We start from the raw sequence: 27,871 nt of genomic DNA, 5'->3' as shown, positions 1-27,871 counted from the left end.
TGTCCACTGATAAATCCTTAATGTTGAAAAGTCACTAAAACTATTTTAACATTCATTGCATTTGACTAAAGCTCCTCACACATTCACTGCACTTGAATGGCTTTTACGCTGTGTGTGTGTTCCTTGATATATTTGTAGACCTGGTAAACTGAAGCTCTTAGCACATTCAGGGCAATTGAAAGGCTGTTCCCCTATGAATGTACACTGATGAATCCTAATGTTGGCAAGTTCCTAAACCTACCTCCACATTGATCGTAATAGTATTGTTTTTTCCCAGTATGTTTGCTTCATAGTTTTGATAATCAACTGATCCTCTTCACACATTCACTGCACCTTTATGTTTTTCCCCGGTGTGTATTTGTTGATGCTTTTGTAGGCCTGATAAGTGACTAGAGCCCTTCATACAATTCACTGCACTTCACTGTTTTTTCTCCTGTGTGCATTCGCTGATGATTCCTTAATGCTGTAGAGTCACTAAAACTACTGCCACATTCACTACAATGTTAAGGGGTTTCCCCCGTGTGTGTGCGCTGATGTCTATGTAGGTGTGATAACTGACTAAAGCTCTTCACACATTCACTGCACTTGAATGGTTTTCCCCCTGTGTGTGTTCGCTGATGTCTTTTTAGGTTTGATAAGTGACTAAAGGACTTCAGACATTCACAGCACTTGAATGGCTTTTCCCCTGTGTGTGTTCGCTGATGACTTTGTAGGAATGATAGTCGACTAAAGCTCTTCACGCATTCACTGCACCTGAATGGATTTTCTCCAGTGTGTGTTCGCTGATGAAACCTTAATGATGAAGAGTGAATAAAAGTGCTGTCACACTCACTGCACTTGAATGGCTTTTCCCCTGTGTGTGTTCGCTGATGAATACTGAGTTGTGAAGAATCACTAAAACTACTTCTACATTCAGTGCAATGAAATGGTTTTTCCCCTGTGTGTGTTCGCTGATGTTTTCGTAGGTGTGATAACTGACTAAAGTTCTTTACACATTCACTGCACTTGAATGGTCTTTCCCCAGTGTGTGTTCGTTGATGCTGTTTTAGGAGTGATGATCGACTAAAGCTCTTCATCCATTCACTGCACTTGTATGGTTTTTCCCCTGTGTGTGTTTGCTGATGTCTCTGTAATTCTGGTAATTGACTGATGCTCTTCACACATTCACTGGACTTGAATGTTTTTTTTCCAGTGTGAGTTTGCTGATGGTGCTTTAATTGAGATGAGAAACTAAAGCTCTCGCTAAATGTGTATGATTTGTTTTTCTTGGTTAGTGTCTGTGGGTCCGGTATATATTTGTCTACATCCCAAGACTGTGTTTCCTGATGAGCCATATGGCTGATAAAGCTCTTGCACGTTTGATTTCTAAATTAGCACTAACATGCAATAGCCATTAAATACGTGCCACACCCAAAATATGTATAAAGCATGTTGTAAGCGATTGGGCCTTTAGATTTATGGCTATGCACGCTTGTGGGTAACGATTCATCTTCCTTCTGGCCGGTGCCAATTGGAACAGTCTGCTGTATTGTAGACAGCAGAACTCCTCTTCTCTTCTAACCTTCAGTTGTCTGGCTCCACTCAGTTGTGCTTTTCTCTGGTTGCTGTGGTTTGGTCAGAAGGGGTTTACAATACACCTAGAGCACTGAATGATGGTCTGTTATTGCTTTAGAAAACAAAGCCCTGCTGTAACCACATCATACCGATCCCATGATCAAAGCTGGTATTGGACACCTGTTTATACAAGAAGGAGTTTGTTATTGTTGTTGTTGCTGCCTTTATTTTCAAGCAGTCATTTCTTTGCCTTGTGTCATGGAGGTGCACAGCTCAGACTCTTACATCCACAGAATTGCCCTTGATGGCTTCTTCCAGGATCAGTTTATGTGCAGGTTCCTCTGTCGCCAACTGCATTGATGTTTTCCTGAATACTGAAGCGCATTGCTAGTGACTGTTTTTTTTGCAGATTTGCAGTTTTATCTTCATTATTCATAATAATTTCATGCATTCAAGGCTTGTTTTCTGCTGGATGTAAAGATAAAAAAATATGTAATTACTAAATGGAAACATAATGGAATGTAAATACAGGATATTTATTTGGTTGTAAATGAAATTTCTTCTTAACCTTTGATGAAACTTAGCAAGGAATACTTCACCATACACAGATATTTAACTAAAAGCTTTGTTGAACATGTCACATCTTATTAACGTCTGAAAAGGAGGTGATTTACCAGTGTTCACAGAGGATGGATGGTTTAAAACCAGATCTGTGACTGGGGTGAATGTTTGATTTGTTCCGTACTCCGTCCATCGTCTGTTCTTTTTGCTTTTGTCGCCCTAAGTTGCCCTTCAAAAAACAGGAATTTGATTTCTTGTCTTCTGTTGGTCCTGAAGAGGCCTCGAACTCTTAAGGTCAAAATGCGGCAACCTATCTTTTGTAACAGAGGCATTACTGTAAGATGAATGATGATGCAGATTTCATGAGGGAAGGTCTGAACCAATTAATAGGCGTTGCTATTGGTTTCACCTACCCTCCCTTTTTTGCTACGTGCAGATGGACCATAGACTCAAAATATATTTGAAGTACCACCTTTTCTAAAAACAATGAATGTTTGGAAAGACAAGGAATGGTTATATACGTAAGAATGTGCAAATAACAAAAGCATTAGATGTTGCTTTGTCATTGGTTATTCATGTACGTGTAATTCTTTTTATAATGTGTTTGTTGCTGTGTCAATTCTATGTGGTTTGCATTGTTATTTATATGATAAACAAATTAAATCAATAACAAGTACACAAGTGATTGAACAGAGAGACATGGGTTGTATCAATTATGTGGTTGAATAATTTGAGATGATAAATTCATAGTAACGCAATCAAATTAAGCACGATTTGCAACCAAGTCATTTGGATATTTTCCTCACACTTTCCACATTACCTGTTTGTGCTAAAACAAAGGAGCAGCTCCTTCCGTGTGTGGCTACCATTTGCCCTTCAAAGGCGGCTTCCCTGTTGAAGCTTGCCTTTTGGGCGCTCACCTACTCTGGCCATCCTGTCTGGAGGAGGTTACACCTCTTCTTTCGGCAGGTCCTTTGTTCCTCTTCCTGAGTAGGGGAGAAGGCTACCTCGAGGACAGCATCTTTTGTGCATCAATAACCAGCTACTTTATATTATTATATATTCACATTATATTCTACTTGAGCAACCAGTCATTTTCATACAATGATTTGTTTAATAAGTTGAAGTACCATATTTAGTAGTATCATTTGGAAGGTAGCACTGCTGAGTTGTTACAGTGTAACTCCACACTCGCCAATGGGGCTACGGGCCTTTCCACAGTGAAACAATGATGTGGAGTTTTTACTGTCAGGACACATAAAGTCCACTTGTATGGACGAAACATGTTGGCTGTCGTTTGCTGTTGATTTCTGTTGTTTTTAAAGACAAAAGGAAAATAAAGTGAAGAACTGGGCATAACTGTGAACTTGAAAAGGACTCTTTTATCTATAGGGTGCACCTCTAATATGTATTATGTTAGGCTTCACAACAAGGTTGCACCTTGGTAGCAGGTGTTTCTTAGCGAGTGCATATGAATCGAAATTATCTGAGTACAAATTTTGAAAATGCAGAAGGGGAGATAAGAAGAAAAGAAACCCTGCATCTCTAAGGGATCAGTCTTAACAAAGATAGAATCTAGAACTTAGATAAGTGGCCCTTTTGAGTTCTGATTTGAGCACTTACAGGGAGAGGGCTGGTCTAATATGAACTGCTACTGGGTCCCTAATTGTCAGGGTACTGCGACATAAGGACCTTTTGAGGGTGGATGTCTTTGTCAAATTAGGGGACTTGATGCAACAACTCTCAACCTAAAGTTCTGTTCTTGCTGGATAGTTCAAGCCTTTGTGACGGGATGTGCTGGACCTGACATCCTGAGGGTGCTCTTCCCCCAACATTTTGCCTACCTCCTCCATTTTTTCTGACCTCGTTTTTGCTGGAATTAGGAATGGTATGACAATTTTTGTTGATCTCCTGGCATATATAATTTACTTATAAGTCCCTAGTAAAGTGCACCACACGTGCCCAGGGCCAGAAAATTAAATTCTACTACTGGCCCTGCGGTGCTGTTTGTACCACTGACTTAATTAGCCCTTTAACCATGTCTAGATGAATAGCCTCCTGATCTGAAGTCTCTGAGACATAAGACTTTCAACCACCCTGCTTCTGCACCTGGAGTCTGCCATCTGTGACCCTGCCCTGCCAAGTGGTAACACGCCAGTCCAGGACCTCTGGAAGTGGGCCTAAGGTTTTTGCTCCACTGCGACCGACGCGTACTCTGATGTGGGAGCAGAACCGAAGCATTGTTGCTGTTGCGTGAAACAGAACTGGTGCATCATCACCACTGTGGGGGTCATTCTGACCTCGGCAGTAAAAGGCCCTTACCGCCGGTCAGAAGACCGCCATAACACCGCCGCGGCCGCGGTTAACCGCCACAGTCATTCTGACCCACAACGGCCAAACCTCCAAAATTCCGTCCTCCACTGCAGGCCGCCACATCAGCGGGCAGCGATAAACTGGAGATGACCAAACCTCCACCGTCACGCCAACAGAAATACGCCCATGCCATTACGACCCACGAATCCACACGGCGGTCATTCAAACGCGGTATTCCATTGGCGCTACACACCGCCGCGGTCAGAATACACACACATCACCAAAACACAGCCACATTGGACAATTTGAAATACACACACCTGATACACATACACACACCACTCCCACACAATCAACCAACTATAAAACACACACCCACATCACCCACAAACCCCTGCGACCATAATTACTGAGAGAAGGAGAGAGAGACACAGCAGACAATCCAAAGCAAGACACACTGAGGCACACTACACCATCACACACACCACATAGTAGCACAAAGCACCACTCACCAACATACTTACCATCACATACACCACCCCACACCTCACCCACACCACCCCATGGCACCCCAAAGGCACCCACGCTTTTCGGACCAAGAACTCCGGGTCATGGTGGAGGAAATCCTAAGAGTGGAACCCCAGCTCTTCTGCTCGCAGGTGCAGCACACCAGTATAGCTAGGAAGGCGGAGCTATGGCAGCGGATCGTGGACAGGGTCAACGCGGTGGGACAGCATCCCAGGAATAGGGAGGACATACGCAAAAGATGGAACGACCTACGGGGGAAGGTCCGATCGATGCTCTCCAGGCACAACATCGCGGTCCAGAAGACTGGCGGCGGACCCCCACCCACCCCTCCCGAATTCACATCGTGGGAGCAAGACGTCTTGAACATCCTGCATCCTCAGGGCCTCGCAGGAGTAGCCGGAGGAATGGACTCTGGTAAGTCCAATCTCAACTACTATATCCCCCCCACCCCACCAGCATGCCAACCCACACCCCCACCCTCACCCCCAACCCCCCAGCACACATCCTCCCTGACAATGTCTCACCAGCACAACCCACCCATCCCAACACCAACTCCTGCATGCCCACACAAATCATGGGCACCCATCACCTAAGCATGACCACTGCACTAACCCCCCCCCCCTAACTACCCTCACAACACCTCCCTCAAGGGAATGCCTGCACTGGGGGACAAGGGCACCCATAACACGCACGCTATTGCACACACAGAAACAATAACCAAACTCTCTTACCCCATGCAGGACCCGAACGACAACACACCAGCCAGGAGGGTCCAGAAGTGTCCATCCCACCACCGGAACAGGCCCACACTGAGGATAGCAGCTCTGTCGACAGTGAACCTGATGACCAGCCCGGACCATCGGGGACCTCTGGGCAGTCGGTTCCCCTCAGGCAGCCACAGGCCACACCAGACCCGACCCCCTCTGCCAACACCAGCACAGCTCCCACCCAGCGGGCCCATGCCTCTGTCTCTAGGACAGCTCAATCAGCGGTGTGTCTGCCACTACAAGGCACCCAGGCTAACCCAACACCCCAACACCAACAGGGACCTGGGGGCAGTGGTAGCGGGCACACCGTCCAGGGGACAGAGGCCGGGGGAAACCGGGCAGCTCGGAGGCCTGCTGTGCGACAGGGGGGGGAGGAGAGGCCCAGGGAACCCACTCTCCAAGAGGCCCTCACCACCATCATGGGGGCATACCACCACTCCCAAGAAACGATGGCGACGGTACTGGCCAGGTTCACTGAGATCCAGGCACAGCAGGAGGAACGCTACATGGGGTTGAGGGAGGAGCTGAGAATCATCGGGACCGCAATGGGGACCATCGTCCTGGCCCTCAACAGGATAGAGGACGCGTTGCGGGACCATGGTGCACCACACAGGGCCCCTGTCACTAGCCCGGACCAGGAACAGCCTACCACCTCCGCCGGCGCTAGTGGACAGGAGGTCCCAACACCTCGACAGCCCCCCAGAACCCCACCTCCTGCTGAAGAACAACCACCCCGTAAGAGGAGCCTGAGACCAAAAAAAAAGACAGAGTAGGATGTCAAGACCCCCGCCAGCAGGACATACCCCCTCAAGTCTTCCCACTGTCCCACATTGCCACCCTGTCCAACCATGAACTGCCTATGCTCCATCCTTCCACAGGCAAAAGGACAATGCACCTGTGAGACTGAGAACTGGACTCTGCCATGGATATTCCTCCACCCCCACCCATCACCCTTAGAATCACATGTACCGATATCTAGCACTGTAAATAAATCACATTTTGCACACAAATCTGTTTTGAATCATGCTGTATTATTAACAAATGTATTACATATTACTGTTCAATTTCTGTTCTGTCAATTAGTCATGACAACATACCAATGTCAATACGCTGTATTTCATGGGCGAACCAAGCAGAAGTCAGGTACCGAGTCAGACAGCACTGAGAAGGGAAGGGAAAGGCAATAATTAATGAAAAACATCTGTGGGGAACTACAGAAAGTACAGATGCAGGAGGCTATAAGCAATTGTGAAATGGCGTGGGTGATTCTTACCTGTGTGTTACTGGAAATACTGTTGTATCACTCTGTCCCTATTGTCTGTGTCGTCCTCAGAGTCTTCCTCCTCTTCACTCTCCACAGGCTCCACGGCTTCTACAACACCACCATTTGGACCATCCTCCTGCAGGAAAGGCACCTGGCGTCGCAAAGCCAGGTTGTGGAGCATACAGCACGCCACGATGATATGGCACACCTTCTTTGGTGAGTACATTAGGGATCCACCTGTCATATGCAGGCACCTAAACCTGCCCAGAGGTTCGCTCAATCACCCTCCTAGTACGCCCATGGGCCTCATTGTACCGTTCCTCTGCCCTGGTCCTGGGATTCCTCAATGGGGTCAATAGCCACGGCAGGTTGGGGTAACCAGAGTCACCTATTAGCCACACACGTTGTCTCTGTAGCTGTTCCATCACATAGGGAATGCTGCTATTTCGCATAACATACGCGTCATGCACTGACCCTGGGAACTTGGCATTTACATGGGAGATGTACTGGTCAGCCAAACAGACCACCTGGATATTCATTGAATGGTAATTCTTCCTGTTCCTGTACACCTGTTCATCGTCATTTGGGGGGACTAAAGCCACATGGGTCCCATCAATTGCACCAATGATGTTGGGGATGTGTCCAAGGGCATAGAAATCAGCTTTCACTGTAGGCAAATCACCCTCCTCTGGGAAAATGATGTAGCTCCGCATGAGTTTCATCAGGGCAGACAACACCCTGGATAAGATCTTGGAAAACATAGGCTGAGACATCCCAGATGACATGGCCACTGTTGTCTGGAATGAGCCAGTTGCAAAGAAATGGAGGACAGACAGAACCTGCACTAGAGGGGGAATTCCTGTGGGTTGGCGGATGGGGGACATCAGGGCTGGCTCCAGCTGGGCACACAGTTCATGGATGGAGGCTCGGTCAAGTCGGTATCGTAGTATTATGTTGCGTTCTTCCACTGTGGACAGGTCCACCAGCGGCCGGTACACGCGAGGATTCCTCCTTCTCATCGCCAGTCCCAGCGGACGGTGCCTAGGAAGGAGAATATGGAGTACAGAGTCAATCCACTCACAGGTACGTACAACACAGCTTGCACAAGACAGGTAAATGTATGGTTTGATATGTTTGTATGTGTGCCATTGCAAGGCCTAGGCCTGTGTGACGCATTAGAAATTAAGCCATGTGGGCCCTTGAAATGGCCGATGCCTGACCTGTGAAGTGGGACAATGGGATGTGAGGTCACTGCGCTGGCGGGGCACACCGTGGCGGTAGGCGGTCGAAGACCGCTGTGCGAAGACGCATTGGTTAACATTGAAGCCTATGGGTTTCAGGAGCCAATGACGATGTGCGCCGGCGGTCGCGGGACGCACCGCCACGGTACGCACCGCCGCGGGCGAGACCGCCATTTTCTATCTGCTCAATCATTCGACACCTGATCATCCACAGGAGAGGACCTATACTGCAAGTGCTGCTGTGAACTCGGTCTGGAAGTGACAATGGCTGCTGCTACTGGTGAAAGGGCCCCCACCTTCAGTTCAGAAGAGTTGGAGAAGCTCGTGGACGGGGTCCTCCCCCAGTATGCGCAACTCTACGGTCCTCCAGACCAACAGGTGAGTACACTCAGTGCACATTGAATGGGTTATGCCTGTGTGGAGGGGGGGGGATGTAAGTTGGTGGGGTGTGGAGGGAATGGGGAGTGCAACGCACGACAGATGAGAGAATGGGAACCATGACAAGGTTGGGGAGGGGGGGGCATGTACTCCAAACATGCAGAAATGTGACGGTTTCTCTTTCCCACCCTGTACATGTCAAACAGGTGAGCGCCCACCAGAAAATCGATATTTGGCGTGCCATCGCCGAGGAAGTCCGGAACTTGGGGGTCCACAACAGACGGGGCACCCACTGCCGCAAGAGGTGGGAGGACATCCACCGCGGAACGAGGAAGACCGCAGAAACACTGCTGGGGATGGCCTCCCGACCTAGGAGGGGTGCCAGTCGCACCATGACCCCCCTGATGTCCCGGATCCTGGCGGTGGCCTACCCTAATTTGGATGGGCGCTTGAGGACAGCACAGCAGACACAAGGGGGTGAGTATCCGCACATTCTCCTATCTGTATGCGCATTGGAGGCGTCTGGGTGGGGGAGGAGGGCTGTGGGTGACATTAGGCCAGGGCGCTCTCTGTAGTGTAGTCCGCTCCCTTAGGCATGGCCCTGTGCCCCCGCCCCCCACCTCTGTAGGGTGCCAAGTGCAGGTACCCATGCTCCAGCATCACACATGTGCGCGTGTGTTGTCCCTTGACCTGTTTGCCTAGTCAGAAGTACTGAGTAGTGTACCCCAAGTTCGCGACTTAGTGCACGAGGCACCTGTGTCTGTCCTCTCCGCAAAGGGTATTGCTAAGGCATGCACTCAACTTTGTTTAATTTCTCCCCCCACCCTAAATCTTTGTCTACTTGTGTTTTAGCATCATCAGGCGGAGGAGATTTGGCGTCGGAGCAGGAGGGAGCTGCAGGTCACCAGGCCCCGGTGGGCACTGACACAGACACCGAGGGCACCAGTGATCCGGAGGGCGAGGGGAGCACCACAACGGGGGCCGGTGGAGACACCAGCGACACGGACACGTCCTCGTTTGGGAGCTCCCTAGCGGGGGCGGCACCATCTGTGCCCCCCGCAACAACAGGTACAGCCGCCACCCAGCGCACCAGCACCGCCCTCCCAGCAGCCCCTCAGTCTTCGCTCCGTGGCGTCTCCTTCGCCCCAGGCACCTCAGCCCCTGCCTCTGTTACCCCTGCTGCCCTCAGTGCGGAGCTCATTGACCTGGTGAGGACGGTCATTGTTGGGCAGACTACCCTTCTGAATGCCATCCAGGGGGTGGAAAGGGAGGTGCATCGGAGCAATGCCTACCTGGAGGGCATTCATTCGGGTCAGGCTGCCCATCAACGAGCGTTCACTGCTCTGGCCTCAGCACTGACGGCAGCCATTGTCCCTGTCTCCAGTCTCCCTCTTCTATCTGCCTCCACCGTTTCTCTGTCTCCTGTACCTCAACCTATCCCATCCACACCATCAGACCAGCCTGCACACACCTCAACACCCAAGGCCAGCTCATCAAAACATAAGCACCACAGAAAACACAAGCATTCACCCAAGCAACACACAGATGCAGACATATCAACAGTCACTACCACCTCTGTGTCCCCGTCCTCCTCGTCTCCCTCCTCCCTCCCTGTGACGTCTACACTCACACCTGCATGCACCCCAACATCAGCCAGTTCTTCCACCACCAGCAAACGCTCCACTACAGTCCGCACACCTGCAGTCACCACCCCCACTGGCATTTACACGTCCCCTGTGTCCTCTCCCACTGTGTCTGTCACCCCCTCTTCCAAGACACATAAACGCAGGCAGACACCCAAACAACAGCCAACCACCTCCCCACAGCCTACGTCCCAGTCACCTGCACCCAAGGACAGCACACCTGGCTCTCATACAACCACATCCTCTTCCTCCACTTCTCTCACCACTACTCCTACCCCTTACCTTGGTCCCAAGAAAAATTACCTCTCCAGTTTTGACCTCTTTCCCTCCCCCGACCCACCCCCTCCAACTGGGAAAAGTCCCAAGGGCACCTCAGCCACCACCAGCCCAACTACTACAGTGCAAGTGGTGCATGGCATGTGGAGTCCACCCTTTGGCGGCAGTAACACTTCGGTGAGCAGCAAGGGGACAGCCAGCCCCCCCCCCCAGGCAAGAGGACCCGGAAATTGAAGGGCCGCCGTGAGCGGACAGAGACGGCTGCCCCCAAGGAGGTGACTCCGGCCACTTCACCGGCCACAGCAGCCAGGGGAGGCAAGGGCCCGAGAGCCCCATCTAAGGAGCGGAAGGACAGCAGGGCGGAGAGGACAACCACCAGGAGCGCGGAGCAGGAGGGCCCCACAAGCCCCATCCCGGCTGCAAGGGACGACACCAAAGGGCCCAGGACTCACTCCCCGAAGGGGCCTGACACAGCACGGTCGGAGGGCGACTGAGCAGGGTGTCCAGGCCAGGTATGACTCCCTTGACATACTGCAAGAGCACCGCTGAACAGGACCCCGCCGTGAAGACAGGTACCGCTGAACAGGGCCCCGCCGTGAAGACAGGTACCGCTGAACAGGGCCCCGCCGTGAAGACAGGTACCGCTGAACAGGGCCCCGCCGTGAAGACAGGTACCGCTGAAGAGGGCCCCGCCGTGCAGAAGAGCACCGCTGAACAGGGCCCCGCCGTGAAGACAGGTACCGCTGAAGAGGGCCCCGCCGTGAAGACAGGTACCGCTGAAGAGGGCCCCGCCGTGAAGACAGGTACCGCTGAACAGGGCCCCGCCGTGAAGACAGGTACCGCTGAAGAGGGCCCCGCCGTGAAGACAGGTACCGCTGAAGAGGGCCCCGCCGTGAAGACAGGTACCGCTGAAGAGGGCCCGCCGTGAAGACAGGTACCGCTGAACAGGGCCCCGCCGTGAAGACAGGTACCGCTGAAGAGGGCCCCGCCGTGCAGAAGAGCACCGCTGAAGAGGGCCCCGCCGTGAAGACAGGTACCGCTGAAGAGGGCCCCGCCGTGAAGACAGGTACCGCTGAACAGGGCCCCGCCGTGAAGACAGGTACCGCTGAACAGGGCCCCGCCGTGAAGACAGGTACCGCTGAACAGGGCCCGCCGTCTCAAGCACCGCTCCGCTGGGCCCCGCCATCTCAAGCACCGCTCCGCTGGGCCCCGCCTTCTCAAGCACCGCTCCGCTGGGCCCTTCCTGTCAAGCACTGCTCCGCTGGGCCCCGCCGTCTCAAGCACCGCTCCGCTGGGCCCCGCCGTCTCAAGCACCGCTCCGCTGGGCCCCGCCGTCTCAAGCACCGCTCCGCTGGGCCCTTCCTGTCAAGCACCGCTCCGCTGGGCCCCGCCGTCTCAAGCACCGCTCCGCTGGGCCCCGCCGTCTCAAGCACCGCTCCGCTGGGCCCTTCCTGTCAAGCACCGCTCCGCTGGGCCCCGCCGTCTCAAGCACCGCTCCGCTGGGCCCCGCCGTCTCAAGCACCGCTCCGCTGGGTCCTTCCTGTCAAGCACCGCTCCGCTGGACATCGCCATGTCATGCACCGCTGCGCTGGGTCCCGCCGTCTCAGGCACTGTTTATGGTTCACTGTACCCACCATGCCTCCTCCTTGACCAGTAGACTCTGTAATCCACCTGAGAGACTGTGGCTTTGCACTCCCCAGGATGGCACAGTGGGCAATCCACCCACTGTAGAGACATTGAGAGACTGTGGCTTTGCACTCCCCAGGATGGTCCAGTGGGCAACCCACCCACTGCAGAGACTTGAGAGACTGTGGCTTTGCACTCCCCAGGATGGTACAGTGGGCAACCCACCCACTGTAGAGACATTGAGAGACTGTGGCTTTGCACTCCCCAGGATGGTACAGTGGGCAGCCCACCCACTGTAGGGACATTGAGAGACTGTGGCTTTGCACTCCCCAGGATGGTACAGTGGGCATGGTGGCTCCTCGTGGATCTGGCGTCGTGGACTCATGTGGCTGTGGTGGCCCCCCCTTCCCTTCCCCCTGAGGTGCCTGTAGTTTTGACATCGGATGCCCCTGCAGTGTTCTCTCCAAAGGACTCAGGTCTCGTGTGTGGGCTTTGCCCTTGTTTCGCAGAACCTTGGCCCACGGACATGTTAGATTCGTAGGATGTGCAGGACTTGTTACTTCAGTGATACACTGATGTGTATATCTTTTTGGTTTTTGTAAATATTTTTCACGGTTGCTCAATTATTTCCAGGTGCTTTTTTTGTACATTAAAATTTCTTCCAAATTTGGTTGTGTCATTGTATTTTTAAAGGGTCTTTGTGTGGTGTCACTGTGACTTCCTGCTCTGCATTGGTGTGTACATATTGGGGGGGTGGGGGGGTCGCATATGTGTATGCCCATAACCTTTCTTCCTCCCCCCTCCCGTGTGTCGTAGGTGCAGTACTCACCGTTGACGTCTGCGCCGGAGTTCGTACCCGTGGTAGATGAGCAGGTAGACGAGAGCAGGTATGATGTTCAATTCGGGTTCCATGCTGTCCGGATTCCGCGTGGAGTGTCTCGAGGTGAGCGTTTTCCATTGGAAATGTCTGTTTCCGCCGTGTTTTTATCGGCGGTGCTCCCGCCCCGGAAAAGGTGGCGGATTGGTGGGTCGTGATAGGGTGGGCGGTACATTGTCTGCCGCCTGGTTGTTGGCGGTGACCGCTGCGCTGTTTGTTTGTTTCTTCCGCCGTGGCAGTCGGAGTGTTAACGCGGCGGGCTGTGTTGGCGGTTCCCGCCAGGGTCAGAATTGCAATTTTTTGACCGCCGGCCTGTTGGCGGGTTGGCCGCCGCTTTATCACCGACCGCCAGGGTCAGAATGACCCCCTGTGTGCGTCGGAACCGATGCAACAGACTTGCATTGCAGCATCTTGAGACCAGCACAACACCTTCAGAACCACAATGTGCAATGTTTTCCTCACATCCCTTGTTGATGGCAGCCTCGACAATGACTCTACAGCTCCGCAACGCAGCCTCAGTGCTAATCGGAACTGATGCATCTCCTCAGCTGCACAACTCATCCTCGACACCGGCCTTCGCATCACAACACTGGTGGCTGATGACTTGAGAAAGTGGTAGGGTGTGAACAAAGTTTTTGATTTTGACTGAGCAAGACAGCAAAGAGAATGAGCTAAATTGCTAGGCCACATATAGGGTGGGCATTACAACAGACTTCCCTTTTAGTTCACTAATCGCTTTGACATCAGACAGGAAGGGTATATGTTTCTAAGTTAAAGGCAATGTTGCTTAGTGGGTACAGCTGCCAACCATGCAACACAAGGGAGCAGTTTTGAATCTCTGCAGATCTCTCTGTGCCAAACAATGGAAGATGGCCTATACTTTTGGTGAAGCGCTCCTATGCCCTTGGGCAGGGTTTGCTCTATGCAAAACTGCTGTTGCATAAGTGTTTTATCTATTGGTCCATAATCAGTACAATGGCCACTGAAAAGCATGGGGTAGATTGGTGCACTAAATAAAATGGGTAAGGCACAAGTGACAAGATGGTCGATGGTGTTAGGGCTGGTGGTAAGCGCAAGTGAGTTAAGGGAAGCGTGACCTGGTGGTGTATGGTAAGATGTATTAAGTGTTGCTACTGACCATGTCTGTGCAGTGCTGAGTCATGTGGCAAGGTGTGAATGATTGCAGTGTTCTGGGTGTGAAGTGTGTATGGTGTGCTGCGGGTAGTATGCCAGTGAATACTGTGGTAGTGTAAGATGAGAAGGCAGAGTAGGGACCTTGGATGTAGCAGCCGGTGAGTTTTATTTGGAGACTCAAGGTGTGAATGATTGTGGTGTTCTGGGTGTGGAGTTTGTATGGTGTGCTGCGGGTGGTATGCCAGTGAATACTGTGGGAGTGTAAGATGAGAAGGGAGAGTACGGACCTTGGGTGAAGCAGCTGGTGAGTTTTATTTGGAGACTGAAGGTGTGAATGATTGCAGTGTTCTGGGTGTGGAGTTTGTATGGTGTGCTGTGGGTGGTATGCCAGTGAATACTGTGGTAGTGTAAGATGAGAAGGCTGAGTAGGGACCTTGGATGAAGCAGCTGGTGAGTTTTATTTGGAGACTCAAGGTGTGAATGATTGTGGTGTTCTGGGTGTGGAGTGTGTATGGTGTGCTGCGGGTGGTATGCCAGTGAATACTGTGGTAGTGTAAGATGAGAAGGCAGAGTAGGGGCCTTGGATGAAGCAGCCGGTGAGTTTTATTTGGAGACTCAAGGTGTGAATGATTGCAGTGTACTGGGTGTGGAGTGTGTATGGTGTGCTGCGGGTGGTATGCCAGTGAATACTGTGGTAGTGTAAGATGAGAAGGCAGAGTAGGGACCTTGGATGAAGCAGCCGGTGAGTTTTATTTGGAGACTCAAGGTGTGAATGATTGTGGTGTTCTGGGTGTGGAGTGTGTATGGTGTGCTGCGGGTGGTATGCCAGTGAATACTGTGGTAGTGTAAGATGAGAAGGGAGAGTACGGACCTTGGATGAAGCAGCCGGTGAGTTTTATTTGGAGACTCAAGGTGTGAATGATTGTGGTGTTCTGGGTGTGGAGTGTGTATGGTATGCTGCGGGTGGTATGCCAGTGAATACTGTGGTAGTGTAAGATGAGAAGGTAGAGTAGGGGCCTTGGATGTAGCAGCTGGTGAGTTTTATTTGGAGACTCAAGGTGTGAATGATTGTGGTGTTCTGGGTGTGGAGTTTGGATGGTGTGCTGTGGGTGGTATGCCAGTGAATACTGTGGTAGTGTAAGATGAGAAGGCAGAGTAGGGACCTTGGATGAAGCAGCTGGTGAGTTTTATTTGGAGACTCAAGGTGTGAATGATTGTGGTGTTCTGGGTGTGGAGTTTGTATGGTGTGCTGCGGGTGGTATGCCAGTGAATACTGTGGTAGTGTAAGATGAGAAGGCAGAGTAGGGACCTTGGATGAAGCAGCTGGTGAGTTTTATTTGGAGACTGAGTTTTAGGGGTGGTGAGTTGTTGAGTAAGTGGGGGTCAGGAGCAGGTGTGGCAGTGAGCAGGAGGGGGAGAGGTGGGAGAGAGCTAGAGAGGAATCCACAGTAGAGAGTCTTTTAGTCAAATGCAGAAATATTGTTTTGTTATGTTAGGTGACATTATAAGAAACGGTATGTTGTACGGCGTACTGTTGTGTGGGAAGTTGTGATGTCAACTTCTGATGTGGAAAGTGGCCAGGAATCGTGGGTAGGTAGTCGGTGGTTGGGGACTGTGGTGGGGGAGACAGGAGACAAGAGGGTTACAAGGAGAGCGAAAGCAGAAAACAGTGACGAGGTGACAGGAAGGGAAACCTTCGTATCAGGGTGGAGTTAGATGTGAGAGGGGGTGAGAAGAGCCCGCATGAGGAAGCAGAGTAATCGACGGTGACACGAGGGTGGTGTAATACAGAGGAGTTCATATGATGAGCAGGAGCTGTCCGAGATGCTGCAATGTATCCACATTCTCAGGAAAAGAAGCCTAGAGACCAGTTGTTTTCAGGTATATGAAGAGCTCAGCTGTGTGGGACTTGATGAGCTGCGAGACTCTGTGTTAAAGAGCTGGGAAGTGCGTCTGAGCAAATTTAGGAGGTGAGGCTAACAAGGAGATGGATGAGGAAGATGAAAGTATGAAGAGGTGAGAGAAAGTGGTGGGCAGAGGAGGAAGTAGTGAGGTTATCAGTTATGTGCCACTGTTGAGTAGGCTCAGTGTGTGTATAGATCAGGAGTTATGATTTGGTTTCAAACAGCGAGAAGAAAGGAAGAGCAGAAGATTATGGAGTCACCAATGGAAATGGTAAGTAACTGGTGGTGACAGCAAGAAAGTGAAGGAGAACAAGAAAGTGAACAAGACGAAAATGCAAGACAAGAGAGTGGAGAGATTAATAAACGAGGAGACAGCAATGGAGAATGTCAGCAAAGAGAAAAGAGGGAAGTGGGGGAGGGGATTAAGGATGGGCCAGTGGCAGGGAGAGAAAAAAGGAGAGGAAAAAACGGTAGAGGTGTTGTAATTTAGTAGTGATTAGATTAAGCATTAGCAGAAGACATCTTGTATTTAGCAACTATTGTGAACATTTCGCGGAATCCATTTTGTATTCATGGCTGCCATTATCTCTGCCACATGCTGCCATGTGCTCGCCATGTGCTCTGTCCTACTTTCCTGTTAACTACTCTTGAAAATCTGTCTAGTGACAAGTTATATTTAGCATCTCCCACTTTGCACATGCCCAGTAAGGTCTGCAGCTGTTAGTAATTAGTAACCAACAGTAATGTGTCTACTAGCCCTTGAAAACTGTTAGCCCCTCCTACCTGTCGACTGTGCATTTCCATATGACCTTATATCTATATGTCTTGCTTCTATATTTGTACCACCTTCTTTTAGCCCCTGCGTGGGTATAAAAGGACCATGCTCTCTTAGTTCAGTGTGCTACTGAAGGGTGCTGTTTGAACTGTAGTACCATTTCATGAGGTTTAATAAAATTTTAGTTTCTGTGCCAACTTCTTCCTATATGGTCTGAGGACTTTGTGCAGAGAAGGGCGAACCCCTTGCACTAGTAGGCCTTGCTGAGGCTTACTTCGACAGAGGGGAATACGTGAGAGCGAATAAAAGAATAAGAAAAAAGACAGAAAGAAAGGTCGCAGCAAGAGGTTGTTGTATAGGAGAACATGGAAAGGGAGATGAGGAAAGGGATCATTAAAAGTGATGAGATAAAAGCAAGAAAAGGGATGTGAGGAAAGGGATCATGAAACGTGATGAGATAAAAGCAAGAAAAGGGAGATGAGGAAAGGGATCATGAAAAGTGATGAGATAAAAGCAAGAAAAGAGAGATGAGGAAAAGGATCATTAAAGGTGATGAGATAAAAGCAAGAAAAAGGAGATGAGGAAAGGGATCATGAAAAGTGATGAGATAAAAGCAAGAAAAGAGATGAGGAAAGGGATCACGAAAAGTGATGAGATAAAAGCAAGAAAAGGGAGATGAGGAAAGGGATCGTGAAAAGTGATGAGATAAAAGCAATAGAGCAGAAAGAGGTGAGAGAAAGGAAATGAGAAAAGGAAGAGGAGAAAAGACCAAAACCGGAAGAAAGGAAGCTAAGAGGAAAAGAGGGAGAGCAAATTAACAGGGGACACAAAATAGAGAAGAGATGAAAAGGAAAGAGGCAAGGAGAAGGTTAGAGAAAGGGGGACAGCAGAAGGAAGGGGGGCAGAGAAGAGGATGGAATGAAAAGATGGGGTAAAGTAAAGAATGTGAAGAAAGAGGACAGCAAACGAAAGGAGAGGCGAGAAAAGGTGAGAGGTACGGTAGAGATTAACAAAATGTGAAGAGTTGTAATGAAGAGGGGAAGACTACAAGGAGGAAAAGAGAGTAAACAATTGGAGAAGAAAATAATATAAGGGAATATAGAAAGGGAAGAAAGGAAAGAGCAGAGCGGATGGAGAAGGGGACAGGCAAGGCAAAGAGGGAAAGAAAGAAAGGGGAAAAGATGAGGAGAGGATAGAAAAAGTAAAAGAAGGAACAAAAGAAATCAAGTGTTATAGGAAGGTGAGAGGTAAAAAGACAAGAAAAAAGAAAAGGACGAAAAAGTAAAGGAAAGAGAGGAAAGCAAGACAGGGAAGAGGAGAAGGAAAAGAGCAAGAAAGACAAAGAGGAAAGGGGAGCCCAATGGCACAACATGGAACATGAAAGAAGAGAACAGAAAAAAAGGCAAGAACAACATAAAGGGGGGAAAGGAATAAGTGGAGAGGGAGCAACAAAGGGAAGGAAAGAGCTTGTCAGAGGAAATGTGGACATTTTTGGGATGCCAGAGGCTTTGCAGATATTGTTTAGGAGATGCACTAACCCACTTACGCTTCTGAATGAGATAAGAACCTGTAAGCAGCACACGCCCCCTAGCATGACCTCCGCCGAGGCCTCCTAACCCCGGCACTGTTTGTTTTCTGTGGGGCGCTGTGAGAAAGGTTTTGTGGGGGGTCGAGGAACGCTTCAAATGTTTTCCGCAGCTTCCTGGGAAGTTCCGATCATTTCGACCTAGACTACACTCACTGCCTCCTGTGACAGGTAGCATCACCACAAGGACATGTTTTAAATGTATACTGACACATGTCTGTACAATGTCACGCATACATACACTCACATATACATACACTGGTGCAGGCTCATAGACACTCACGTATACATACACTGGTGCAGGCTCAGAGACACTCACATATACATACACTGGTGCAGGCTCATAGACACTCACATATACATACACTGGTGGAGGCTCATAGACCCTCACGTAAACAATATAGACACGCTCCCCCTCATACACACGAGGTGAAACTTACGCGGGGTAGTCCTCAACATGAAAGTCACGATTCCCAAGTAGCAACTGCCCAGATTCAACAAACAGGGCACCAGAGCGAGGCACAACCTTATGCCCAATCAGAAGCTCAGATAGGACATGAGGCTGTCTTTTTCCATTATCGTGGCTTCTGATGGGGCTTAAGGGCGCATGATGGACAGGCCCCATATTGCCATTATCAGACAAGCTGCCTGACGCTAGTGCAGTATGTCAGATGTGTACTGTGTATGTGTAAGGATGGGCTGTAACAGCCCACGCCTGACACATGCCCAGTACAGCCAAAGGAGCCATCTTGTGACACAAGATGATAGTACACTTTTATATGTAAACAAATGATCAGTGAGATTGTTTGTTTTTATATAAAAGCTGTGATGTGTTAGTAATGAGATGCAGAGTGAGGCATGATGGTCTGGGGGGTCGCCGCCCTTTTGTCCCCTATAAAGGAGCTGCCACTGCACCACACGCCTCGTTGGAACCAACGCATCGCCTCAGCTGAGTGATGCATCTGTGGTTCGGACCAACGCAATGCTCTGCAAACAGGATTTAAAGGTTCTTTCGTTCAGCAGGCCTAGCTGGGTTCCTGTAGCCAACTCATGCTCCATAGCGATCAGCCTGAAAGTTTTGAGTTTGTGCTGGTCCGGGGTGACCAGATATTACCGGTTGGCGCTTCTTGCCACTAAGCACTATTTTACAGTTTATTCTTTAGAAATTCATAACTCAGTTTCTACTTAATGGATTTTTGTTATTTTGTTCTTGTTTTATATATTAAAGTCAGATCTATTTTTCAAAACTGGCGTGGAATCTTTTTGTGTACTCTTTTGTTTTACTCTTTGAAGTGTTGCACAAATACTTTATGCTCTGCCTCTAGGTTACACCCCAGTCAACCAACAACCCAAGTTCTACCAGGATGGCAATGAGTTGCTCATGAGCTACTGGTAGCTCTCCATCTACTTGTAAGTAGTTCTTCTTTGTGCAGCCAACCTTATTACATTAGAAGCTTTTGTTTGTTTGAATTAATTAATATATCCAAAATTCTAAAAATATGTATACAAGCCTAAACATGAGTATTTTCAGAACTCTAATGCTGATGTTTGGAAAAAATAGTTGAATTTGCAAAATATATTTAAAACTGATATGTGAGTTATAAAGTTTCTGGCACTGAGGAGGTGCTTTACTGATGTTACTACCTTGGTGCGAAGGGCATTGCAGATGCCATTAAGTGTGACCTAGGTACAGGCATTCTAAACGGACAAAGCCTTTTTGACATCACAACAGGTACCACCCCCCCCACCGATGTACTGAGGTGATTACTGCTTGTAATCTTCCATGGGATGATCACTAAATGAATCTTGTCTGATACGATCACTATTACAACACTAATAATATTAGTAGCTCAGGATGATTTTCATTGAGTGTAAGTAGTTCTTATTACAGAGAAGGTTGGAGACCCCTGATTTAGACAGTCAAGGGGTAGAGGATGTGCTGATCACTTACACTGAACAATGAACCCATGACCTGTGTGAGGCGTTTGGATTAGAGGTTACTAGTTAGATTCCAAGCAACAAACCTGCAGTGAATGCCAAACATTCAAACCCAGAAAGCATTTTCAGAACACTATCCTGTGCGTTGTGATGTTCCCATTTTTGTGCTCCGCATTTTTTTCAAGTATGCGTTCATTCATATATTCATTCATTTTGAATACAGGGTTTGTTTTTGTGCAACTGAATTCATATGCTAATTTGTGCATGTAACATCATTAAACATGATATCTGACTCGTTCTAAGATAACGTGCGAAGTGTATTCAACCTGAACGCACAGGCATTTCATCAAAGAGGACATCTTCAGATTTCAAGGGATAATAAGGCTTGAGATGCAAACATCTCAGTCCTAAAGGCCATGGACTTGTAGCTCAGTAAGACTCAAGCTCTCTAATCTCTGAGTATGGAATGCCAATAAGAAATGCAAAGCATTTCACAGCAGCAGATTGACAAAACACCTTCTGAAGTATACATGCCCCTTCCTTCTGACCAACTTGTGTAGGCATTCTTCATGCTGAGCAGGTTTAAATGAGCTACGGCCTTGAAAGTTCCATCATATAGTGATTATATCTAAAACCATCAATAACATTGCCATTTTTGCTAATCTACTGTTTTATTGCTGCTGTTTTCATGTATGTTCTGTTTATATTGATTACATGGATTCATAATATTGGCACCTAGGAATTCATTTTCATTAAAGCCTTCTCAAATGTAAGTGTGGATTTCTTCTTTGTGGTCACACACATGGGAAAAGGTCTCGGGAACTCACTTATAAATAATGCAGAGTTTGAGTGTCCCTGGGACGCACCCACAAGACCTGACCAATTATGACTAACAAGGAGGCACCTTTCATAATATTGATTACATCCTTCTCAGCTAAGGAGTTACCTAGTAACTTTAGGATTTGCTTAATGCTTGATTAGATTAGAAAAAAATACCCATTTCAGTTTCATCAGTTTGAATCAATTTTAGGGGTTCATTGACACAGTAACTCACGAGACAAGTGTACCCCAGGTTGAGGGCATCTTAACTCTATGCAACAAACCCCTTTCAAATATTGTATTTGTGGGGAGAATATTGAACCTGTAGATCCTACAACTAGACATTTCACAACATGCAGAGCTCCTACTGTCCTGATATTGCTGCAAATTATGAACCATTCACAATATTAGAAATCTCTGAACGTTTCCCAGTAGGTTTTCAAGAATATCAAGTATTGTTGAAGGAGGAGTTACCATTTGTGGTGAGAACAGTTAGAATGGTTCCTTAGGCCTTCCAGGCGCTACTTGGCAGGAGTTAGTTGGTTACATCCCTCATCATAACAGCCGCAGTTAGCTGCTCCAGAATTAAAACATTTGTTAACAGAACTAGTGGCTATCTATAGGGTACTTAAACAATCCATACCACACATTATAGGAACTGGTATGTGAGCTTGCGCAACTGCTATGTGTGAGAAAGTAGCCTCTTTCTAGCAGGGTTACCCCCATTTTTGGCCTGTTTGTCAGTGTGTTTGACTGTGTCACTGGGTTCCTGCTAATCAGGACCCCAGGGCTTCTGCTCTCTCCCCTCTTTAATTGATTGTTGGATATTGTTAACACAGTATTCCACTCATAATTGGCATACTGGTGTCCCCTTATAAGTCCGTAGGTGCTATTTACAGTCTCTCTGGTTGTTTCCCCAGATTCAGATTGCAAGACTCCAGCAGGAATCCTCTGCATCCTTTTCTTCATCTTCTTACCGAAGAAACTGCATTTGGACCCTCCAGGAACTCTACAACTGCAACAAAGAAACAAAGATGACTTCTGCAACATTGTATATCCAGCTTCTGCCAGCAACGGCAACTGTTTCCCGGTCATGCATCCTCAGAGGACAGCCTGTCTTCAGCCTACATCAGAAGAACAAAGGAATCTCCCTTGAAGTGAAGGAATCACTTCCCTGCTTCAGCAGGCACCCCTCTGCAGCGACGACCAGTGGCTTGGGTCCCCTCTCCTGATGAAGTGCGTGGATCCAGCATTACAGGGGGTGGACTGAAGTGGTCCCGACAGTCCAGACGTCCAACTGTCCAACTTTGGTGGAGGTAAGAGCTTGCCTCCCCACACAAGACAGTACCCCCGTGCACCACATGTTTTGCAGTTGCCAAGGCTTGATGGCATCTTTCCACGAACCTCTTCGTGCACTGTGCAGCTGCAGCCCCCAGCACTCTTTCCTGCGACGCACAGCCTCCTGCGTGGTTCTCCAGTGGTGTGGGATCCCTTTGTGTAGTACTGCATGGGCCTCCTTTTGCACTGTCTTTGTCCCCATGCTGTGGGACTCATGTGAGCGCTGTCTGGTCTTCTGAGGGCTGTCTGAGTTTCTGAGAGCCCTCTCTGTCTCCCTCTCCTGGGTAGAGTCCACCAGGTCCCTCCTGGTCCCGGGCAGCGCCATTTTCCGCTAACCGCGAGCTTAGCATGTGCCAAAGCTTGTTGGCGGAATCCAGCAATGCAAACCAGCCTGCACTTATCATCTGCCGTGGGACATCATCTGCACCAACCAGGAACCCGCATCCATCTTCTTGGGTGCAGTACTGACTGTTCTTCTTCACCGGTGGCTCTTCTTTTGCACTTTCATCCGGGTTAGGAGGGGCTCCTGTTCTCCCTGGACTCTTCAGTGCTTCTTGGACGTGGTCCCAGTCTTCCACATAACTTCAGGTCCAGGAGTCCACTGTTGGTGCCTTGCAGCCTCTCCTGGTTCTTGCATAATCTTCTTTCTCATGTTCTTGTGTGTTCTAGGAAAGTGACTGTGATTTACTCCTGCTTTCCTGGGCGCTGGGGCGGGTTCTATTACATACCTTTGGTGTTTTCTAATATTCCCAGCACCCCTCTACACACTACACTTGCCTAGGTGGGAAACTGACTTTCGCATTCCACTTTCTTAGTATATGCTTTGTGTTCCCCCTAGGCCCATTTCTAACTATTGTGATTTTCACTACTTGCACTGTTTTTACAGCTATTTCTGCATACTAGTGTATATAATTTGTGTATTACTTTCCTCCTAAGGAGTATAGGGGGTCATTCTGACCCCGGCGGTCTAAGACCGCCGGGGCCAGGGTCGGCGGGAGCACCGCTGACAGGCCGGCGGTGCCCCGCAGGGCATTCTGACCGCGGCGGTTCGGCCGCGGTCAGAAGAGGCAAACCGGCGGTCTCCCGCCGGTTTACCGCTGCCCTTAGAATCCCCCGCCATGGGGGATTCTGACACCCCCTACCGCCATCCTGTTCCTGGCGGTTCGCCCGCCAGGAACAGGATGGCGGTAGGGGGTGCCGCGGGGCCCCTGGGGGCCCCTGCCGTGCCCATGCCAATGGCATGGGCACGGCAGGGGCCCCCGTAAGAGGGCCCCGAAAAGTATTTCAGTGTCTGCTAAGCAGACACTAAAATACGCGACGGGTGGAACTGCACCCGTCGCATCCCTGCAACTACACCGGCTCAATTCTGAGCCGGTGTCCTCGTTGCAGGGGCATTTCCTCTGGGCCGGCGGTGCGGTCATTCAGCGGCGGTACCCTGGCAGACGGCCTCCGCCGTCCGCCAGGGTCAGAATGAGGCCCATAGTCTCTATAGTATTTTTGTCATTTGTGTCACCAAAATAAAGTACCTTTATTTTTGTAACACTGAGCATTTTCTTTCATGTGTTTGAGTACTGTGTGACCACAGTGGTATTGCATGAGCTTTGCATGTTTACTAGTTAGGCCTTGGCTGATCATCCACACTAACCCTAGAGAGCCTGGCTTCTAGACACTGTCTACATTTCACTAATAAGGGATAACTGGACCTGGTATAAGGTGTATGTACCTTAGGTACCCACTATAAACCAGGCCAGCTTCCTACACTCCCTGGACCAGAAACAAGCATCCTGGGACCGGTTTCAGGGTATCACCCTTCATCAGCCAGGCTAGCTTGATTCCAGTGGCACAGTGCGCATAGGACCCATGTCTGGGGATACCCTTCCCACTTAGGTCAACTTTAGCAACACAAAAGGATGATGGACGGAGTGGTGAAACTTTTCTAACACTCACCCCCAGTCACAGAAATGGGTTTAATCCATTGTTCTTTTGCTCATCATGCCACCCCAGTTTGGACCCAGCCATATGCCAATCACTCTTGACCTTATTCCCCATGAGAACAGTCGAGCCCGAACTGCCACGCCAGGTCCTCCCTGGACCAGAAACAAGCATCCTAGGACTGGTTTCAGGGTATCACCCTTCTTCGGCCAGGCTAGCTTGAATCCAGAGGCACAGTGAACACCCTTCCCACTTAGGGCAACTTTAGCAACACAAAAAGATGATGGACAGAGTTCTGAAGCTAAAGCTAAAGGCGTTCTAATTGTGGCAATGCATCACAACAGTTTTAGGGAAAGAGCTCTGGCCCAGGTATCGTGGTTAGCAGGGGCACTGACCACTACAATTTCTAGGCTACATCATACATCAGGCACAAAGTGGGAGGTAACCATGTCAAAAAGAGGCCTTTTCTCACAACTAGCCCTGTGAGGGGTTTTAACTAAGTGAGGGAATCTTTGCACATCACGCTGTGTTTTACTTACATTGTAAGGAGTGCTAACATAAGAGGAAATCTCTGCACTGCACTGCTTTTTACTACCCTCTAAGGATGCATTGTACCTACATCAGGGTCATGTGGGTGTGGCCTGCTTCAGATAGGAAACCCTGTTTTCTTCCCCAAGAGACTCCCTTGTTTTTTACGAGCAACAAATGAACAGAAAAAAAACTGTTGTTCTTGTGTTTAACAACTGTGGGTCCTTAGAATGATTCTGGCATTGCTCCCCACTCCTAAGAGAGTGGAAGAGGTAAGAGCATTTATTCTTTACCAAGAAGACTATCTATCTTGGCTTACTGGAGGCTGTGATGGGAAGACTGCAGCAGGCACTGAATATATCAGTAATGCAGATGCTAGTGCTGCAGAAATATCATCATATCATTTCACTGGTTCCCAGGCAAAAAACATCTCTTTACAATCCTCTGTTTTATTCATCAGGCCTTTTACGAAGCACAGAGGTAGTCCAACTCTTACATGGCTTCTGCGATTCAGCTAACAGGGCGTAAATCCTATTTCTTGTTTCTGGAGGACTAGATGTAGGCGGAGGACCTTCAGTGAGCAGGGTCGCCACCTTTGGAATGGGCTACCTTTGGCCCCTGGACTCATGTTTTCCCATTATGAAGTCGGAGCTGCTTCAGGAACAATCTGAAAATGTACTTATTCTGTTGATGCACTGTCCTGTTGGCTTGTGCTTTCTCTGTCTGTTTTAAGTCCATGAGTCTGTTCTTAGTCCAATAGTGCCAGGACACCTGTGATCACAGTATGATCGACAGTTAAAGATTTTCTACAGCTCAAGGGGTCTGGATGAAAAAATAGTGCAGTGCGCACAGATTTCTCATAGTGCACTAAGATGCACTGCAGCATGGACATATTTTTCGGAGTGCATTAGGATGCAGTGTGCACAGATTCCTCTTTGTGTAGTAAGATGCAGTGTAGTGTGCACTGAGTCCTCATAGTGCAGTAAGATGCAGTGCAGTGTGCACAGATTTCTCATAGTACAGTATGATGTAGAGCAGTGACACAAGCTCACCATAGTGCAGTAAGATGCAGTGACGCATTGCAGATTCCTTATAGTGCACTAATATGCAGTGTACAGATTTCTCACAGTGCAGTAAGATGCAATGCAGTGCACAGATTCCTCAGAGTGCAGCAAGACGCAGTGGTGTGCACATATTCCTCACAGTGCACTAAGACGCAGTCTACAGATCCCTCACAGTGAAGTAAGATGCAGTGCAATGCACAGAATCCAGTAAGATGCAGTGTAGATTCCTCACAGTGCGGTAAGATATAGTGCATGCAGTGCACAGACTCCTCACAGCGCAGTAAGATGAAATGCAGTGTGCACAGATTCCTCACAGTGCAGTAAGATGCAGTGCAGTGCACATATTCCTCACAGTGCAGTAAGATGCAGTAAAGTGCACGTATTCCTCAGTGCAGTCAGATTCAGTGCACAAAGCCTTCAGTGCAGTAAGAAGCAGTGTACCGCACAGATTCCTCACAGTACAGTTGGATGCAGTGCATTGCACAGATTCCTCACAGTGCAGTAAGATGCAGTGCACAGATTCCTCACAGTGCAGTAAGATGCAGTGTAATTCACAGATTCCGTACAGTGCAGTTACATGTAGTGCACAGATTCCTCGTAGTGCAGTAAGAAGCAGTGCGGTACACAGATTCCTCACAGTGCAGTAAGATGCAATGCAAAGATCCCTCACAGTGCAGTAAGATTCAGTGCACAGATTCCTCACAGTGCAGTGTGCACAGACTCCTCATTGTGCGGTAAGATGCACTGTACAGATTCCTCACAGTGCAGTAAGATACAGTGCATGCAGTGCACAGACTCCTCACAGAGCAGTAAGATGAAATGCAGTCTGCACAGATTCCTCACAGTGCAGTAAGATAGAGTGCAGTGCACAGATTCCTCACAGTGCAGTAAGATGCAGTGAAGTGCACATATTCCTAAGTGCAGTAAGATGCAGTGCACAGATCCTTCAGTGCAGTAAGATGCAGTGCACAGACCCCTCATAGTGCAGTAAGATGCAGTGCACAGATTCCTTACAGTGCAGTAAGAAGCAGTACACAGATTCCTCACAGTGCACTACACAGATCACTCAGTGCAGTAAGATGCAGTGCACAGATTCCTCACAGTGCAGTAAGATGCAGCGCAGTGCACAGATTCCTCAGTGCAGTAAGATGCAGTGCACAGATTCCTCTCCGTGCAGTAAAATGCAATGCACAGACCCCTCACAGTGCAGTAAGATGCAGTATAGTGTGCACAGATTCCTCACAGTGCAGTAAGATGCAGTGCATAGATTCCTCACATTGCAGTAAGATGAAGCGCACAGACTCCTCATAGTGCAGTAAGATGCAGTGCACAGACTCCTCACAGTGCAGTAAGATGCAGTGTGTACAGATTCCTCACAGTGCAGTAAGGTGCAGTGCAGCATAAACAGACACCTCACAGTGCAGTAAGATGCAGTGCACAGATTCCTTACAGTGCAGTAAGAAGCAGTGCACAGATTCCTCACAGTGCAGTAAGATGTAGTACAGTGCACAGATTCCTCATAGTGCAGTAAGATGCAGTGCAGCATGCACAGATTCCTCACAGTGCCGTAGGGTGCAGTGCACAGATTCCCCACAGTGCAGTGAGATGCAGTGCACAGATCCCCTCTTTAACACAAATGATTACCACAGTCCCCCAGAGGTCCCCGGATAGAAGAGCCCAGCTCAGCCTGGCTCCTGGCAGAGATTTCCTCCAGGATTATTCAGTCTATTTCTACAAACACAGCAGAAGGTGCTGACAATCTCCTACCTGAGCAGGAACCTGTGCAGACATTTCCAGGCTCTCTCCTCCTCCTGGGGCTGTGGGGG

At 49.0% G+C, this 27,871-nt stretch overlaps 1 protein-coding gene across 1 annotated transcript; it reads right to left on the bottom strand.

Annotated features, from left to right (window-relative positions):
• Positions 1–27,871, bottom strand: LOC138276109 (oocyte zinc finger protein XlCOF6-like). Its single transcript, XM_069219163.1, has 2 exons — positions 27,813–27,871; positions 1–2,022 (listed from the first exon to the last, which is right to left on the bottom strand). The coding sequence occupies exon 2, from the start codon at positions 1,332–1,334 to the stop codon at positions 504–506; it is 831 nt and encodes a 276-aa protein (XP_069075264.1). The 5' UTR covers positions 1,335–2,022; positions 27,813–27,871; the 3' UTR covers positions 1–503.

This window comes from Pleurodeles waltl, unplaced genomic scaffold (assembly GCF_031143425.1).
Source record: "Pleurodeles waltl isolate 20211129_DDA unplaced genomic scaffold, aPleWal1.hap1.20221129 scaffold_37, whole genome shotgun sequence".
Classification (NCBI taxonomy): Eukaryota; Metazoa; Chordata; class Amphibia; order Caudata; family Salamandridae; genus Pleurodeles; species Pleurodeles waltl.
Note: the sequence above shows the minus strand (reverse complement) of the source record. Positions and strands in the feature narration are given on the sequence as shown.